The 20,349-nt window shown below is 42.1% G+C and overlaps 2 protein-coding genes across 2 annotated transcripts in view; one reads left to right on the top strand and one right to left on the bottom strand.

Moving 5' to 3' along the window:
* Positions 1-3,922: 3,922 nt before the first annotated feature.
* On the bottom strand, positions 3,923-17,840 carry rpgrip1l (RPGRIP1 like). The gene is given in 25 exon segments (XM_030790548.1): positions 3,923-4,056; positions 4,475-4,611; positions 5,011-5,095; positions 5,368-5,554; positions 6,953-7,026; positions 7,870-8,035; positions 8,271-8,339; positions 8,509-8,598; positions 9,571-9,815; positions 10,215-10,578; positions 11,066-11,208; positions 11,544-11,996; positions 12,082-12,199; positions 13,164-13,343; positions 13,501-13,551; positions 13,699-13,805; positions 14,209-14,348; positions 14,550-14,623; positions 14,749-14,895; positions 15,331-15,436; positions 15,714-15,857; positions 16,223-16,331; positions 16,782-17,095; positions 17,331-17,475; positions 17,747-17,840. Coding segments are annotated over 25 exon segments (3,876 nt in total).
* A 1,735-nt stretch (positions 17,841-19,575) lies between these two features.
* rbl2 (retinoblastoma-like 2 (p130)) overlaps positions 19,576-20,349 on the top strand; it is a 15,590-nt gene continuing 14,816 nt past the window's right edge. The window contains exon 1 of the mRNA XM_030790166.1: positions 19,576-19,867. Coding sequence (XP_030646026.1) covers positions 19,730-19,867 — 138 coding nt within the window. The 5' untranslated portion in view covers positions 19,576-19,729. The remainder of the gene's footprint in view (positions 19,868-20,349) is intronic.

Raw genomic sequence — 20,349 nt, 5'->3', positions numbered from 1 at the left:
GACAGACTGATTTGAAAATGTAATTTTTGAAGCGACATGCAACGAATATATTAAACGCTGTTAATAAGGAGTCAATGAAAACCCAGTTCTGTGATCCCCGCGACCCTGAACGAGTTCTCAAAGCAGAGGAATGTTAAAGCCGTCACGTAGGGAAACTTTAAATATGAAAACTATGCCAAGCTAAATGCTACTCTGTTACTGATCAGTGCGGCTAATTATTACGTAAAACCGTTGAAGGTGACGAGGCAAAACTCTTTGGGCAAGAGGTGAATGTATTACACGCTGACCTGTGAGGGTACACATACTCTCTACACGCCGCCAGCTCCAGTCGAAGAAACGACACAAGTCAGTGGGGTTTTGACTGGGATGATTGTGATGTTTATACGCCCTCTAGTGATCAGTTGCGTGAAATGTCACGTAAATGATTTTTATCGTATTCTACCAATGCACTTCTAATTGCTTTGGAACACAGAGGGTTGATAGGAGTGCAAAATGATGGGTGTTGTACCTCTTGTTATTAGTTTTATTACATATACAATTCAAAACCGGTAAAAGCATTAATAGTATTATCTTAAATGACGGGGACGTTGATATCAAAACGGGAAAGTCAAATTATGTCCTCATTACATTCTTTCATTTACATTACGTTAACATTTATTTGTTTTAGCAGACAGTCAGAATACAAGCCAAGCATAACTTCACTATGGACAGAATCACAATGGATTTCTTTCTTTCTTTCTTTCTGAGCAGTCATCAATCATAGGTCTGATGTGTTTGACACAGAGTGGTACAGGGTTGAGCAGAGGAAATTATGCTTAGACAATATAGGGTCAAACTCCTGTTCCTGCCACTCTAACACGATTAATCTAATCAGCAGGTAAGAGAGAGGTAGTAATCCATCATGGTAATTAATCCATCCAACCAGTAAGATGTGGAGCAACCCACAGCTGGAGTAGGTCAGTTTGCAACTGGGAAACTGCAGTTACCAGTAGTAAATTTTAGAACATAACAAATGTTTGATGTTGTCTCTCTCCTTCTTTTGTCCCTGTCTCTGTCTCTGATGGATTGACTTCAGCCAACAACCTAAGTGCCCAGGAAAGACATCTCTAAAACTACTTTCTTTTCTTCTCTCCCTTTGCTATCCCTTCTCTGTCTCACTCTAGACAATTTGACATGTTTTACCATTCCAACTAAGTCTGATCCCCTGGCCCTCAATGAATCTGAATACATTTCCTTGAAGCAGAGAGAGAGAGAGTGTGTCTGATCTGCTTATATGACAATACAGGAGCAAGAGTTAAGAGACAGAGAGCAGAGAGAGAGGGAGAGAAAGAGAAAAAGAAGGGTCATATCGTTATGCACCTCTGATCACATGGTTGACAGGGCAGGAGCACCTCGGCACAGCCCGCTGAACAAAGCGCTGAGGGTCCGTAATGAAAACTGGAGACAGGCGCTAGCTTTGGCCGTCAGACCCGGACACGCTCACCGTTTCACCAGACAAGAGGCAGTCACTCAAATCCACGTCAGCCGGCCCCGAACCACCACAAGCATCCTCTAAATACAGAGGATGGGTCAAAGGTTAAAGATTAGGCAGACAGGAAAGAGAGGAGAGCAGTGGGCCCTAGAGTATGCTGAGAGAGTCTTTATGCTGAACAACATGCAAAGAGCTCTCAGTCTGTCCATTTATACATGTCAAAGGCTCTGAACGACACCACTGCCTATTCACAGAAGGCAAACGGACAAAAAATACAGCCAGACAGGCAAAGTCCTGCCAGTCAAACTTAGTACATATCCCAGTGATGCACAACCTTGCCCACAGGCATTTACACACACACACACACACACAAACACACACGCTCTCACATACACATGTACAAGAGACATAATTCAGATCTGTGAACTAGATTTCTATTGCCTTTTCAGATGGCAAACACACGAAATCGTACACAGTAATTTAACATTGAAGACAAACTGGCAATAAAAAGCAGTATAACTGTTAAATAATTATCTCCATCATAGGCCATATTTTGGTTTTTCTTTTCCAGTAGTCGTGTTCAACACTTCCATTTTACCGTTCTCATTCATGATTGTATTCATTTTGCATCAGTATATAAAAAAAATCCTTACAGAAGTATGAACACACAAACTACCTGGGACATCAAGCGTCTGATTATTTTAGAGCAGGACAAAAGCTATCGTAATTAAACACACTATTCATCTCATCATCCAATTTCTCTGAAGGTGTTTTTTGACACATCATCCATCATGATGATACAGTAAGTGAAAAAGGCCACAGTGTTCCTTCAGTATTCCTTCATTTGCAGATCACACTGAGAAACTGGCTAAGAAAAGACTCGCTGGTAGCAACAAACCAAACATAAATACTCCTTAAATACTCATAAATACTCTCAACTTTCCTTGAGAGTCAGCTAAAGGGACAAAGAGAAACTGGCAGGTAAAAGTGCCGTTAATAAACGGTATAGTGTCACATACACAGGACTTAAGATGAATCAGGGAATTGCAGAGTTGTCTACAGGAAACCTGCTCTTCATCTCTGAGGACAAGTCAGCCAGTCACTGTAATTCAGCTCTGAATGAGGAAGCAGTGACTCCTTCGATGGCCCAACTGTCCGGAAAAGGAATCCTCCTGGGGTCAGACCCCTGCCCGAGTAGAACTGGATGCTCTGAGCGGTATCGATCAAATGTACTGATTACATGGTGAACATACTTAATGAAGAGGTCCAGCTTAAGAGAGACATCACTGAGCCAATGACCATCCATACGACTAAACTAGAGGAACTCAAGAAACAAAGTCCACACAGACACACCGAGTAAATACCCTCAGGCAACCACCAAAACACACCACACACAATTCGAAAAAATCTTCAAACAACAATGCGTAACAGTGCAAATCAATATAAATTGATGTATATAATATATATGTATATAGATGTGTATGTATGTGTGTGTGTATATATATATGTGTGTGTGTGTATATATATATATATATATATATATATATACACACACACACACACATATACATACATATATATATATATATATATTGCTGATACACAACAATATTAAGTCAAGTCATTTTATTTTTAAATATTTATATTTTTTCACAATCTTCACACGAGAAATCTAATACAAATCAGTTGATAAATACATAGTATTTACAAATATTAAAGCTCTCAAGACCTTGAAAAATATATATTCAACACAGAATAAACTAAATAAATGCATTTCTATAGCTGTATAAAAATACAATCATTTTTTTTATTGATACACTAATAGCATTCTACACAAAAACATTCACTCTTACCACACACACACACACACACGTTTTACAGCTGCTGTCATGTCTCTGTGTGTAACAGTATCCTTCAGAGAATCGACCTACAGAGGCTCAGCATGTATTAAAAAAAATAACCAATTGGAATAAGACACTGTAACTGAGTGACTGTAACTAACTCCACACTGAATAGTTATTACAGACTAATGTCACTTTTCATTACATACTCTTGTTTAGTGTGCATGCAGCTTCAGCCAGTGAAATGCTCAGTAAATGCATGACGTGTAGTTAACAAAATCAACAGAATAACTCCACATGGTAATGTAGTTTGTCTTTTGCTAACGGAGGTCCTGCATGTCTATCCTATTCCTGTTCTCAAACCCAAAATGGATCATAGACACACAATATTTTTTTAAGGCCAAGACTTTTCATTAATGAATTCCTGAGCTCTGCCAGTAGAATGGAAGGTAGAGAGTCCCCTCCCATGGCTCGGTCAACAGTCACTTTCTCTGTTTCTTCACCCTCACTGAATTCTTTGTCCCCTTAAATTTAAGTTTAAGACCTGGAACTGTTTCGCTAAAAGTAAACATAGTGACAGATGTAAAGCAGGCAGGCCACAGGGATGGGTTCAGATGAGGTGAGTGAGAGCAGGGAGAGAGTGATCCCGGTCTGGGTCCTCCATTATAGACCTGAGAGCCTCCAAGGCCTCTACAGTCACCTTCAGACTACCCACAACCTCACTGCTGTCCTGCACATCCACAACTACACACACACACACACACAGAGACAAAGAGAGGGAGTGAGAGAGAGAAAGAGAGAGAGAGAGGGAGTGAGGGAGAGAGAGGTAGAGAGAGAGAGAGAGAGAGAGCGAGAGAGAGAGAGAAATATGATGAGAACAGTGTAGTCACAGGTTAAAAAAAATAAGTAAAACTAAGATGCAGGTGCATGATTTCTGTTTTCTCTTTACGTTTTCTCCAACCATCTTTTACAAGATCTGTGATTTCAGAAGAAAAGCAAAACCGTAAATTTGAACTTTTAAAATCACAACGACAAAGAAAAAAAAAGACCAGGAAAAGGCCGTGAGGTGAGGCTACAAAGCTTTATAAGCAGAGGGCCAGAGATGTGAGTGTTTAAACGTGGCTAAAGGGGTGCATGCAGGGGGGGGCACAGAGACACTCACTGTTCAGGTTCACATCAGTCATATCACTCTGTCTGTCCAGGATGTCTGGGATCCGCAGATAAGCCACGCCCACATCCTCACATTCCCTTTCCTGCTCCTCCTCCTCCGGAGGGTCACTCACCACAGTGAACTTAATGCTACAAAAAAAAAAACACACACACACACACACAATCAGAGTTTGAATGATGTCTCTGACAGCCAATCATATCTCTGCTGTTGCTGCTGCTGCTGCTGCTGCTAAGAGTCAAACAGCCTGATCTATGATGTGAGGATGATGTCATCTTTATTTAGAATAGCAGAGCCAATCACTGAACTGCAAATGAGACTTAAGATTAAGAAGAAAAGGGCTCTAGAAAATCTTCATACTATCAGAGAGTGTCAAGTTTAAAGTGCATGAAACTAACAGGTTCAGCAGTGGAAAAAAAAAACGTTTGCATAACGTTTGCCTCGTTTGCATAAAACATCCATAGAGATACATAATACATAAAGAACTGAAGAAAGAGAAGGGGTTTGGGGGAAGGAGGTAGGTGTATTACTTCTCTAGCTGTTTGTCTCTCCCTTCGAGTACTGCTCTTAGGGTATGTCTCCGGGCCTGGTTTTTCTCCACATCCACGTGAACCACTGATCAGCAATCAAGACAGACAACCACATAATACGTTAATGCTTCAACTCACACTTTTGTTCTAGTAGTATGTATATATGTGTGTGTGTGTGTGTGTGTGTGTGTGAATATAAACTCTTACCGTTGCTGTAGTTGAAGTGAATGCTCTGTGTGTGTGTGTGTGTGTGTGTGCGTGCTCGTGTGAATATAAACTCTTACTGTTGCTGTAGTTGAGGTGAATGCTCTGTGTGCGTGTGTGCGTGTGTGTGTGTGTGTGAAAATAAACTCTTACCGTTGCTGTAGTTGAAGTGAATGCTGTGTCCAGGGGTGGGTTTGGGCAGGGACAGTGGGGTCTCCACAGAGGGCATGTCCAGGAAAGAGTACTCCACAAACAGCCTGACCACACTGCTGTCCAACGCCACCCTGGAGTCTGGCCTCAGACTCAGAGAGACAATCTCCACACGGATACGCTCCGTCGGCTGACAAAACACACACACACACACACACACACACACAAACGCACACAGACAGACAGACGCACGCATGCACACACACGCACACACACAGACAGACAGACACACACACACACACACACAGACGCACGCACACGCACAAACGCACACAAACACACACAGACAGACAGACAGACAGACAGACACACACACACACACACGCATGCACACACACGCACACACACAGACAGACACAGACAGACACACACACACACACACACACACACACACACACGCATGCACACACACGCACACACACAGACAGACACAGACAGACAGACACACACACACACACACACACAGACGCACGTACGCACGCACGCACACGCACACACAGACAGACACACACACACTAAGCATTTACTACACTCACTAATCAATCACTCTGTTAACATCATCTTCGCACAACTCCTGAATAAGGAGTCATTTACAGTCATATCAACTCCATCCAGAACAATGGACCCCTAACAGCCTGAATGTACCATAAAGGTGAATTAAACTCCACAAATACTTTTTCCACTCTTTATTAATGACAGATAAAATCAAATTCATCACTTCAGTTTGTCAGACAGCTGTCTCATCAAGTCTTATCGAATAAATTCATCTGTTTTTATGTCATATTCACATCGTCCTATTTTTACAAACTATAAAGGAATAAAAAAGGTATTTGGTACTGTGTGCCATATATGTGAACTGAAGAACATCACGTGCATAATGAAAGGGACCGTAATACGATAACTGAAAGGCAAACAAGTCTCTTTTTCTTAATAAATAATATTTTTTTATTGTTTGGTGGTAAGCACTATCCTGCCCTGAGTCAGACTGTAGACATTTTGGAGTCTTTTTGGTTTTGTGTCTTTGGTTCTGTCTCTGGGTCTTTCCATAGAAGCCTCTCCACACTCACACACTCATTACTGTGCCAGACCACTCAGAAAGAAACTACCATGCAATGATGGAAACACCACACAGTGATGGAATACCGTATCCCTTTAGTATAGTAGATATGATCTATAATTCTCTCAATGTATTTCATTAAAACTGGGGGAAAAAATGAAAAATGTAGGAGATACACAGTGGTGGGAAAATGAGGTCAAATTTCAGCACAATTCCAAACAAAAAGTAAAACTAGATTTTCCTCCAAATAAAAAAATATTGTGTATAACGGTGAAGCTTTCATTTTGGCTGAAACAATGTTTACCCAACACCCAAAAGCCCCACAGAAATTGTGAGAGTAATCTACAAAAAAAAAAACAAACAAACAACAAACCACCAAAGGTCTTGGCATAACAGTGGGTCAATGCCTGTGCATGTTAAAGTTTGGAAGCATTAATGTGCACACACTGATAAATGTAGTGTAGGACTCACCCGCTTCCTGCTTTGAGAACTGTGAGGAGGCACAATGCAGTCATCGCTATCTGAAAGAATTGATTCGTCTAGATCTGAGAAAGAATGAGGGAGAGAGAAAGAAAGAGAGAGAGAGAGCAAAAGGAGGAGGAGAGGGAGAAAGAGAGAGGGTTTATTCCACAGGTGAAAACAGAGAGAGGGAGCATGAGATTACTAGAGGTTTATTACAGTCTTAATTAATAACATTTTCATAATAACTAAAGCTTATTCGTTGCAAGTTAACTCACTCTCTTCTCACTTATACAAGTCCACCCCTACACACTCTCTCGCTCTCTCTCGTTCTCTCGGGGCTCTACCAATCTCACAGAGTGAGATGTTGTACACGAGAACATAAAAAGGGGGCCTCTTGCCCAAGGTCGATGGGTATTAACATTTATGTTGTTGGCTGTCCTGAGAACAGATATCAGCTTCCAGGCTGCACTCAATGTAATATTTATTGGAGCAGAAAAACAACCACACAGGTGTGTTTTTGCCCTCCATATGAAAGTATCTAAGTAACTAAATATTGGCTTCCTCAGTATCCAAGAGGAATTCGCAGTGTGTGTTTACCGTGGAGGATCGAGAGCACAAGAACTCATATACAAGCAACACAGAAAAATAACATTTCCATACCAGTCTCTTCCCACCTTGCACTGCTCATAAGAGACCGTACAGACAGCAGAGGAGGAGGAGTCTCGGTTTTGGTGGAAGGGGGGAGTTTGATTGGCGTTATTTTTTTTTTAAATTTCCCTATTCGCAGAATCAAACAGACTAGCAAATTAACAATACACAAGAACAACCCCAGTTAAAACATCTTGTGAATCATATACAGAGAAAGGAAGTCAATTCCATTGTTTAGAGTTTGTCTAATGGAGGTGTGATAAAAGGATAAAGCCAACCTTCTTCCTGTGGAGGCAGATCTTCAGAGATATCAGACTCGTCCGAGAGCGACTGAGAGCTGACTGCGATCACCTGACCCTCAGAGAAATGCGATTCTTCTTCATCCTCCTCTTCGTCGTCGTTAGCAGGCACCGCTGTCTGGGCAACCTCCACCACTTTGACCGTCTGTGATTAACAACAGCGACATGTGTGTGTGTCACTACAACAGGTCATAAAAGACAACTATACTTATAATACACCCTCACTTAAATATTAAAACTAGGCAAATCCTATTGATGTCACTGGTGTTTTTCAAATTATGAACCAAAATTTTCAGCCAGCCACTGAACATTTCCTATCACTGTCTAAGCCTTGTTGAGAAACAGCACTAGGGCTGATATAAGGGATGTAACAGGCCAACCTTCGGTACAGGAAGGGCAGAGGATTTTGTCCGTTGTTGTTCTGCATCCGGGGGAGAGGTCTTCTCCGTCTTGTAAAGAAAAACAAAAATATTTACGGTGAACGTATTAAATGAGATAAACCAGGAGGAAATTTCAATCCATCTCTTTATTCAAGATGAAATCTGACGATTATCTCTCGTTTTATTTTTTGAAGAACAACAAACACAGACATACACACAAAATCTACTGATTTCTTACCAGGTTTTCAGGAGCTGTGACATCCATGAATGACACTTTCTTACTTGCTGGTTTTGTCAGGGTTCGCTGTCTGGGTTTAGGCATGGGAATCTACAGAGCAATATTAAAAAAAATAAACAGAATTAAATCAAAATATGAAAACAAATTCACTAATAGAAAAACAAAAGTAGGACTTCATTTGAATCACTCAAGTACTTTTGAAACCTGTTTATGACAATATTATGGTAATAAGATATCTGTTTTATAAAGAGTGGCACAGGAGAACAATTACCCATATTAGCTTTTTGTACCCTCTTAAAGCCTTTAAACACAGTAAACGTTTTCTCATTTTCTCATCCATGACTAGTCATTTGCATTTTGTTATGAAATCACTCCCTCTTCTTTCAGTTCTTCATTTTATTCGTTCTTTCGATATGAACTCAGACTTTTCCCATTTCTGTGAAGAGCTGTGATTATTGGATAAGGGCTGTGATTATTGGATAAGAGCTGTGATTACTGGATAAGAGCTGTGATGATTGGATAAGAACTGTGATGATTGGATAAGAGCTGTGATGATTGGATAAGAGCTGTGATGATTGGATAAGAACTGTGATGATTGGATAAGAACTGTGATGATTGGATAAGAGCTGTGATTATTGGATAAGGGCTGTGATTATTGGATAAGAGCTGTGATGATTGGATAAGAGCTGTGATTATTGGATAAGAGCTGTGATTACTGGATAAGAGCTGTGATTATTGGATAAGAGCTGTGATGATTGGATAAGAGCTGTGATTATTGGATAAGAGCTGTGATTATTGGATAAGAGCTGTGATGATTGGATAAGAGCTGTGATTATTGGATAAGAGCTGTGATTATTGGATAAGAGCTGTGATTATTGGATAAGAGCTGTGATGATTGGATAAGAGCTGTGATGATTGGATAAGAGCTGTGATGATTGGATAAGAGCTGTGATTACTGGATAAGAGCTGTGATTATTGGATAAGGACTGTGATTATTGGATAAGGGCTGTGATTATTGGATAAGAGCTGTGATTATTGGATAAGAGCTGTATCACTGCAGACCTCAGAGGGGCCTGGTTGTGGTGACGGGGAGAGATTTTTGGCTTTCATCTCTTCTTGCTCCTCCTCCTTCATTTCCTCTGCGACCTCCTCGGCAGAGAGCTTCACCGGCGGCTCTTTAGCGATGAAGCGGGCCTGCTCCGGGGTGAGAGCGCCCCCAGGTGGCGGGAGATAGGTAAACTTCCACTTCAGAGTAACGTCGATGTGGCCGCGGGGAAGACCAGTGGGGTCGGTCAGCTCAAACGTGCCTGGACAAACACGACACAGATACGACAGCTGGGCATCAGCAGCAAGACAGAAACACTGTTACAAGAGCAACACTTTGATTCATACATAACACTACAGTCAGAACATGGACAACTAAAGCACTGAAAACAAATGACTACTTACAGTTTAGTACATAGCAAATGATCACGGTTTACATATACCACTCTTTCACTACAAACTAAACAATATTTCAATTCATTCCATCAATGTAAAACAAAAGAAAGATGGCACATCAGTTTAATCAAAGTAGGACATACATTATTAACTCACCAGCACACGGCCAATAAACTCAGTTTAGTTCAATTCACTCTCATTGAGCTCAGTTCAAATCAAGTCAGGCCAGGGTTACAGTTAGGGTGAAGCAGGCAGTACGAGCTCACCTGTGATGGCTTTATCGTGGGCCAGGGATATCAGAGGGACTCTGGCTTTTCCCAGATACAGCTCGCTCTCCCCCTCCAAATCATCAAACACGTACAGCGTCAGGGACTCTGTTCTCAGATAGCTGTCAAGCTCAGGGTTCATCGCCATGGGATACACGGCGCGGTCCTCAAACTGCGGCTCGTCGCTACTGGCGACGATGGGCGTGTCGTGATCGGGGAAGTCGTAGAGCGTGTAGATGACATACGGGTTGGGCTGCCTGTGGGGGCCACGGGATTTCAGGCTGCTACAGCGGTGCACCGTGACGTAGAGTTCGTTCATACCCTCCTCGGCCAGAACAGAGGAAGATGAGGGAGGGGAGGGAGCCTAGAGGACACACAGATGCAGCAGATAATGTGTGGGGGGGGCTCATTTGAGAACCCTCAATGGAAGCCTGTCTAGTAATTATGTGTCTGTAAAGGAGAAATACTGCAATTCAAATCTTCAAGGTTTGTCAGATTAAATAAGTAATAAAAAAAAAAAAAAACAGAAATGAAATCACGCTGTAGTTTATTTTATTTTTACATTATTCTCAAAGCTCAAGCATTTCAAACTGACAGCTCCTACAGCGAAGGGGAAACAGCTGTTCATGACAGCAGATCCGCTCTTTTCAGATTAGGACCCAGAAATGTTTTAAAGATCACTGGACATATCTTACAATCGAACAGCCAGCTAGAAACATACAACGTTCCAATATGCTGTGCGTTTTTTTTTTCAACGTTCATTGTTTAGCTTGCCCTGAAAAAACCATTTTAAGCAGTTTACAAAAACTCAAGCTCTGACACAGAGTGGAGAAGAGGCCACGTTACTGTACCTGAGCGCTCTCTCTCAGCCCCGAGCTGAGATAACTCACAGCTTTCACTCGCTCCTTATAAAGTCGAATGGCCTGTTCCATAGGGACTCTCAGTCTGAGCCAGTAGTCAAGAGTCCCGAAAGACTCCGCCTCTCCATTCAAACCTGACAACACATCAGCATGACAACCGCAGCAGTTACAACCACAAAACCTGAAATAGTGAGGTTACACACTGTTTTACACACAGCCAATGACTTTTTACCTTTAATGGAATGGAAACTGGAGGTATTTCAAATCCCTGAATGACTGTGATGTTCTTTTGGTCTACTTCCAGAGCAACAAAACTGAACGCACTAACACAAATGCTGACAAACTGTAGTTTTATCTGGAAAGGATAATAACAAGCTGCGTTGTCTAATGCTAACTCTGCAGCCAACTCCACTCAAAGCGAGGTAATGGCCTCACTCTCGCTAAACTATTTATTTGTTTTTCCACTCACCGACGAGCTGCATCGTACCAAACACTTTTCCCTCGCGTTCAAGGACCTGGTTCAGCCGGACGTGACCGGCCGCCACTGTGCGGAACTCCATCCCTTCCGCCAGCTGCGTTTCCACGGAAACCGCGCTGGTGTGGAGGTAGTGCAGGAACAGCTCGTCGACTCTGACCAGGTACCGAGAGGTGAAGGCGTAGGAGGGCCGGGGACTGCGCAGCACAGAGGTCGACTGCAGCTCGTAGTCATAGAAGGCGTAGGTGCAGAAGGTGGAGGGTTCCTTGTCTCCCAGCTTTTCCAGGGCCTCCTGGGAGAACCGCGCCGTCCCCAAATGGATCTCGAGAAGGTTCTCTCCTCTCGCCAAGTGCACTGTCTCGTCAAACTCGTCAGCGGTGTCTTCGTCGGTGACATCTGGGCGGAAAACGTGGGCCTTGGTCCCATAGGCAATGTCCTTCAGCTGAGCTAAGAGGGATGTGAGAGAAAATGGTGAGCCAAGGCCCAGAACAAGAACATGTCGCATTTAACGCTTACGAGATAAAATAAATACCTTCTAGTTTCTTTATCTTGGCAGCTCTCACGTCCAAGAGCTGGGCCAGTTTCTCCTGTTTCAGCTCGTTCTCCAGTCTGAGGTCCTCCATTTTACGGGTGACTGCCTCAACCTCTGCCTGTAACAACGAGATCAGCTCTATACTCAGCAACGTTTAAGAAATCTTACTATACGCTGAACACCTAACAACCTGTTAGACATATTTCTAAATCTGCAAAGAACACTGGGCATAACCATCATATTTGTGCCACTAGCTATCCATTCGAATGCAGTGATAAACACTGTGATAAAGGCATGATAAAGGGTTTGTCTAAAAAGAAAAATGCTATTTAATTGTGTTTGTATGAGTGTTTCTGTGTGTAGTGTACTTTTGTGAATATTGTGAATGTGCCTGATAACTTGTATTGATCTTGTGCTGAATGATGAGCTTTCACCTGGTTTTCTTCAGTTCTTAGAGAGTTTGTGTATGTACATGCATTTGTGTGTGTGTGTGTGTGTGTGTGTGTGTGTTTAGACAGGATAACTGTGCCTGATAACTTGTATTGATCTTGTGCTGAATGACGAGCTTTCACCTGGTTTTCTTCAGTTCTTAAAAGAGTTTGTGTGTCTACATGCATTTGTGTGTGTGTGTGTGTGTGTGTATTTAGACAGGATAACTGTACCTGGTAGTCTTTATTAATTTTGTGTTGAATGATGAGCATGTTCCTGGTCTTCTCCAGCTCTTAGAGAGTTTGTGTCTGTACATGCATTTGTGTGTGTGTGTCTGTGTGTGTGTGTGTGTGTGTGTGTTTAGAAAGGATAACTGTACCTGGTAGTCTTTATTAATTTTGTGTTGAATGATGAGCATGTTCCTGGTCTTCTCCAGTTCTTAGAGAGCTTGTGTCTGTACATGCATTTATGCGTGTGTGTGTGTGTGTGTGTGTGTGTTTAGACAGGATAACTGTACCTGGTAGTCTTTATTAATTTTGTGTTGAATGATGAGCATGTTCCTGGTCTTCTCCAGCTCTTAGAGAATTTGTGTGTGTGTACATGCATGCATTTATGCGTGTGTGTGTGTGTGTGTTTAGACAGGATAATTGTACCTGGTAGTCTTTATTAATTTTGTGTTGAATGATGAGCATGTTCCTGGTCTTCTCCAGCTCTTGGACGGTCTCGGCATACGTGGCCTGCAGCTCTTTCATGGAACGTTCTAGATCTGCATTCATGCTCTCATCCACCCTCTCTAGGAAACTCAACTCTCCGTTTTTCTGAGTCTTACGCACCTGAAAGAGGACAGCACTTTTAAGTTAACCAGAATAAGTAGAAACAAACGACTAAACATGAAAATGATTTAAGGTTTTCAACAGATATTTGGGGGGGGAGAACAGCTCTTGTTTACCATAATGTAGTGAGTTAATAACGTAACTCTGTGATGGTTACCTTTATAAGCATCAGTGCCTCACTGAGTTCAGCTGCATCGATTTCACTTTCCTGTAATCAACCGAGACATCGACTGTCACAAATTACAAGGGTAAACATCCCTCGCAGTTCTATATGGCTGAATGACGAAGCAAACACAACGAGGGAGCTTCGTTTAGTGAGCCATGCACACATATGAAAAATCTGTTTCATTTTAACCTTGGTGAAAAACGCCATGCGATCTTTAATCTCATCCAGCTGCTCCTTCTGTTCCAGATAACGAAGCTGAAGTTCCTTATTCTCCTGTGACAACTTCTCATTCAACTCTACATGGAAAACAAGATAGATAGATAGACAGATAGGTAGACAGACAGACAGATAGATCATTTTCATTTGTATTACTTTCTATATCTGAGTGTCCTCATTTGCTGGTGCAGGGGTGTGTGGGAAACTGAATGTTGGTTTACAGATATCCAATATCAGTAGTTTTCAAAAAAACTCCAATTCAAATGATGTCACGGGGGAGAAAAGGAGTTCTGTTCTGGTTCACTTAGTGTAAATATTGTCTTATCTTCTGCTATAGCAATGTGCCAATGTGTCTAGGCCCCAATCGCACAGGCTCTCCAATGAAAACTAACATATGAATCACTCAGTTTGTTTTCATGTGTGTGTGTGTGTGTGTGTGTGTGTGTGTCTTTGTGTGTGTCTGTCTGTGTGTCTTTTTAGTACCTCTCTCAGCTTTGATCTTGTCCAGTATCTCATTCTTATCAGTGAGGTCAGACTTTAAGGCCAGTTCCAGCTGTGCTATCTGCAATTTGAGCTGCTGCTCCCGCGTTTTCCATTTCTGCTCCTGACTCACATCAAATGCACTGACATCACACACACGCACACGCACACACACACGCACACACGCACACACACACACACACACACACACACACACACACACACACACACACACACACACACGCGCAGGACGAAACAAACAAACAGACTGAGCATTAAAATATCTTTATCCACGTCATACATGCTAATGTGACTGACAAATGACCACTTCCCGGCATTCTCACCTGTTCACTAGTTTATCACAGTTCTCCTTAAGTAAGTCTCTCTCCTTCTCAAGGTCTTGAATTCGCTCTTGCAGCTTGGCCAAGAAAAACAAAAGATTAGATCATATTTTAAAAAAACAATTACCACAAAATGGCTGGATTATAAATTGCTCTTTAGAGCTGTATGGGGGAGGTTTCTGTGTGGGGGGGTGTGAAGTACCTCTTCTATCCTCCTCTGCTCTAGAGCCCTGGACTGAAGCTGGCTCTCCAAGTCCAGACTGCGCAGACGCTCGTCCTTCAGCTGCGCAGTCAGCTCATCCACTTTAGCCATCACAGCATCGTGACTAGCCTTAAGGGTCCTCTGACTCTGTTGTTATCCAGACACCGATTACAGTTTCAAGCTGTCACTCAGCCATTACGATCACGCGTCATTAAAACGAACCCTGGATATGCCTTTCTAACATGCCTTTCTGAATTTGTTGTACGTTAATAAATGTTGCTTGACCAAACATCCAAAGGGGCAGAACAGAATTTTTCAATATTTACAGACATGTCAAGTCCTGCTTCAGTTACTTCATTTCACACTTATAACATGTAATATGACAAACGGCCAGCAGGTGGCAGACGTGTGCAGCAGGGGCTGAGTTAATTATTGTAATATGGTTCTAATTTACAGTGTGGATTTTTCACTGCAGCGGAGAGCAGTTTAATCCCTGTGTCTCCTAGTTTATTCCCTCTGAGAGCCAGCTCTCTCAGGCGTGAGGTGTTTCAACTCAGAGTGGAAGTCAAAACAGAAAAGTACCTGCTGTAGTTGGTGAAACCTTCCCTCCAGCACAGTGAAGGCATTCCCCTTTTCCGACAGTTGCTTCTGCAGTTTTATCATTTCCACATTATCCTTAATAGTAGACCTGAAAAGAGTACAGAGTAAAAAAAAAATCACTAAATGTTAACAATATGCATTTGACTACAGCTCTTATCCACAAGCAACTCATATTCACAATATATACGTTTAGCATATTTCTAATACATTTCACTGTATAAATCTACTAAAGCAAAACGATTCATTTATCAGTACATTTTCTGAGTAGGTGAGACTAATGTGGACCTGATACTTCTCCAGAGAAGGCTGGACAGTCAGTGACCGTCAGATGAAAGAATGCGTTCATTCAGTGTTTGGTACGGTACCTCTGTCCACTGGCCTGCTGTTCTCTGAGATGAAGGAGAGACTCCTCGTACTCCCTCTCCTTCCTCCTCAGCTGATCCCTCAACATCTCTGCTGATTTCTCCATCTCCTCCATCTGAGTCCTCTGATTCTCTATCACATTCTCTCTATCGGGAGAAACACAGGCCAAATACACGAATCTGGTTGTACAAACAGGGTGTCCACATGCACAGAGGAATACTGTAATCACACACAAGTCACCCAATACAATTCCACAGAGTGTGATCCTGCTTTATATGCTTAAGAACTTATACATATCAGCTTATTAGCATACTGAAAGCAATATAAACTGCTATGTAAATTACATCTAATTCACATTCCTCCCACTAATGCTTTAATGAAATCAGAAATCTTCACGCTGTCATCTTAATGTCCTGTCATCCTCTCTAAATCACATCGATTATATCAACCGTCGGCTGAATGAAGGGATGAATAAAAGGATGAAATACGGATAAACGGGCGTGGTGCATACAGGTTGCGGATCTCTGCCCGGGCGTCGTCCAGGAGACTGTGTCCGTAGCGGGGCAGCAGGCCCTGGGGAGGTCTGGCACTCATGTCAGCCTCTGTGTGCCTGCTTACTGCTGGGTATCACAACACAAGACAACGTTACAACACTGTCTTATTGTCAGCTCACAGAGAGGACAGCACTCTGAGAACCTGCTGATGCTACTTTACTGCGCTGGTGAGAAAGCAAGCATGCAGGGAATTTGGCTGGCTCTGATGGGGGTTGTATGGATTAGGTTAACCAGGGTGGAAAACTTGTCTCTCTCTGTGTGAGTGTGTAATCATTAGGTTTAAGGTAAAGGGAGAGGGTTTGGCATTTGAGAAAGCCTGGTTAGGCCTCTGCGGTTTCCTCACGTCTTTGACCTGACTTGAACCCTGACAAATACACACCCACAAAAAGACAGGTTTGAAAGGCAGGTGACCTGGGTTTGAGAGGATTTACCTTTGTCCGTTGGAGTGTAGTTGTTGGGGGTCATTGTAAGGACAAAGACGTGAAGAAGCTAAAGTGACAGTGGGAAGGCCCCTACCTCTTCCAGGCGTCTGGGGTCTTTGCTGAATCGTAGGGGAGTCGCCCCTGAGTCGACGGAGGCCGGTGTTGATCCGTGACTGGACGTGGCCGTAGGGCGTGGCCCGGCGGGTCTGGAGCTGCAGCTGTTGTTTGGCTGCGAGGAGGCGTTGTCTGAGGCTCTCGTTCTGTTTCTCCAGCTCCTGGACTCTCTCCTGCAGCTCCTCCATCATCTCCTCCATCTCCACGTCCCGACCTCCGCCCGCACGGCCTCCGGACGAAATCTGCTCCATCCGCTTCTTATCCTTCACCAGACGGATCAGCTTAGTGGCCATCCTTACACAAAACAACAGCAGGTATTACAGACACGGCAAGTAAAGAAAGACTCAGAGATCGCCTCAGAAATTACTCAAAAGAAAACTAATAAATAAAAGAATAATCTTTTCTTTTCTCTCAGCCCTGATGTTTAAATAACAAGTTTTTACATGAACAAATGAATGAATAAATGAATGAATGAATGAATGAATGAATGAATGAATGTGTGTGTGTGTGTGTGTGTGTTCGCACAAACCTTTTGATCTTGTCCTCTTGTTTGTGAGCATGCTGTTTGAGTATCAGGTTCTCTTCATGCAGTCGAAGGTATCGGTCCTCCAGCTCCTCTCTGCTGACTTTCGACACCGTTTGCCTTGCACGAGCATTTTGAGCCACCAGTGACTCTACGAGTATAAATGAAAAGAACGCTCATTTTACTGTTTTCTTTTTCTTTCTTTTCTTTTTTTTTTTTTTTTGCATGGGTTTGGCTGACGCCATTAAAAGAATAATAATTATTATTCATGGCTATTTTTACTAGATCATAACGGAGAATCTCTACTAGCCTCTTAGTTTACCTAGATTTACGTTGTTTTAGGCATTTTCACTTATTCTGTGGAACAGAAGCACCAGACGACAAGCAGAACAGAAGACAAGAAAGGAAACATCAGAGAGCACATTTCTAACCTGGTAACACACCGACTGCGTTTAGATTTAACGTTATGTCTCTCACAGGAACATCGGCCGCCGTCTCATCAGCTACAGCAGACATGACTCAACCTGTAAATAACATTTTCCTTGGTCAGGAGGCATCAAACGCCATATCAATGTAAAGTTTGCAAAAGTAAGCCATATACCCTACACGTATAGGGTCCAGGATCATCTTGCTATAATGCCTTTCTTTATTTATCAAAGATGTTCCTGTATTACTGTCTGCATTTAGGTGAGGACACTGTTGGGGTTTTTAAAATAAGTTTTTCTTCTATCGTGATTAGACCGCAAACTGTAATGTTTGCTAATAACGGCAATCACCGTCTAATGATTTTTTTAACTTTGCCGTGAGGTTAATGTGTGTTTATGAGCAGAATATTAACAGGGAATTAGATGCAAAGAAGACTGTTCAATAAATATTTTAATTTGTTGTTGGTCGGTGCGCATGGCAAATTATTAACTGGAAGATAGTATTGTTGTCTTACCGTTTCTAGCACGTATTTCCATCCACAGCGACCGTTGCTAGCAAACAACAAGCAACTTCCGCACTTTGAACCCATTTCCTCTTAGAGATTTCTGGGAACTGCAGTTTCTTCGAATGGTTACGGGTCGCCGGTAGCAGCATAGAATTATAATGCCTAATAATTCCCATAGAGAGACAGCCTACGCCACATCATTCATGTTTGTGTTATTTGCAATGAAACACTTTGTCCAAACCACAGTGACTACCATTATTGCTTTTTATTTCATCTGAATAACCACTGACTTTCTCGGTATAATACAGTATGCATAGAAAACATCAGATTTACATGTTTAGGAAAACTGTCCACAAAGTCCCTGCAGTGGTCGCAGTACAAAGGAGCTCCACCACAGACTGTTTTATATCATTTCCATAATAGCGCAGTCACTCACAGTATCTCTAACCTGACTGGAGCCTGTTTTTAGCATTACCATTTTTGATACGATTTTGTTGATGATGATCTCTAAAGCAGTATTTATCAAAGGCCAGTGATGAGGGGTTTTCTTGCATGCGAAATGTCTGATATAGAATGTTCTTGTCCTCACCATCCTCAAGAACACGATCAATATGCGGACACACAATTTGCCAGTGATTGGTAATCTCATTTAAGTTCAACATGTAAAGTCAACACGTGCAGATGTTGCTTAAAAGTTTTAAATCTAATAAAACAAGCAATCGTTTACTACGAAGTTTCAACAGGACCAATTTTGGACGAGTTGGTTGATCTGTAGACAAATACAAGCGGGAAGATGACCTCACGCGTCTTCATTCCAATTATCAGGTGGCTCAGTGGTGTCACTTCTGAGACATTCAGACCGAAAGGATATTTGGAAACTGGTTGTCGTCAGTACACTTACAAAGCAGAACTAAACATAAATTATGATATATATAACAACAGAACAAATAAATTATTACGAAACCTTTTTGTGCCATTTATGACTATGCCGTTCAAAGTTCTGCATTAAATGTCTTGAAATATATAAAAAAATATTTGGAAAATACTGTTAACTTTACAGAGGTTACCTCTATGGATCAACAACAAATAGTGCGTGAAGACCTCCTTTTGAAAAGCGTCCAATGGGCGGGCACTCCATTTCCGTGTAATGAAAGTCCGCTACACGAATCCGACATTAGCTTACGTGTTTACGCAAAAATAATGCCATCTTCCGTTCTCTCCACTCCTCGAGTACGCATTTTACGTAACTTCGATACACAAGGTAGTAGCTGTCAGTCATAGGACATTTAAATGGCTTCACTGTGCAGCACTGTACAGATATACACTACTAAAACGTCGACTCGTTTTTAATCTCATTTATACCGCACCTGAGTCGTGTGCTCTGTAAAACGCGTGTTTTCTTGTCTCGACGTAGCCGATCAAGTTGAATTGTCCTTGAAGTCTCTACTGTAATTCACATTTGAAATAAGCCAAAATGAACGAGGAGGACGACTCGTTGCAGAAAACAAGGCAGGGGTTTGAAGATCTCTGCCGAGTCTTGAATATGGACGAAGAGGCTAGCAATGCAGCGTGGAGAAGTTATGAAAATATTTGCAAAAATTACACCCTGGAGGTAAGAGGCGATATATTTTGTTCGTAAAATGCATTCGCCGGACGATTTGTCATCGGCAGCCGTAGGCTTAAACCTGCATGTTCGCAATGCTTTACTCATGGAGCTTTATGTGTAACTTTGGACGTTTTTCCCCGCATAAGGTTTTACATATCTGTATATGTCATATATATATTCAAAAATCGGACTTAAATGCAGTTTAGTTACTTTCTGTTTCACGATAAGTTATTTTGACTGTCTGCGTAGAGAGGGCTGGGTTAGCGCGAGGGGCCGGGTTTAGAACTCACTATTCAAATAGGCCTTGCAGTCCGTAAAGAAGAGTCATATATATTGTTAAACGAGTATCAGAGTATTCCTTGAAAATTACAATTTTAAAACGGCCTCACGGTTAAAGTGTCGTGTTCGAGGTTTTTTGCTTTTGTTTTTTTTAAATGTCTTCTAAAGGACTTCCATGTTATTTATTGATCCCCTAATTCACAAAGCTG

This window comes from Chanos chanos, chromosome 13 (genome assembly GCF_902362185.1).
Source record: "Chanos chanos chromosome 13, fChaCha1.1, whole genome shotgun sequence".
Lineage (NCBI taxonomy): Eukaryota > Metazoa > Chordata > Actinopteri > Gonorynchiformes > Chanidae > Chanos > Chanos chanos.
This window is presented reverse-complemented; position numbering and strand designations above follow the sequence as displayed.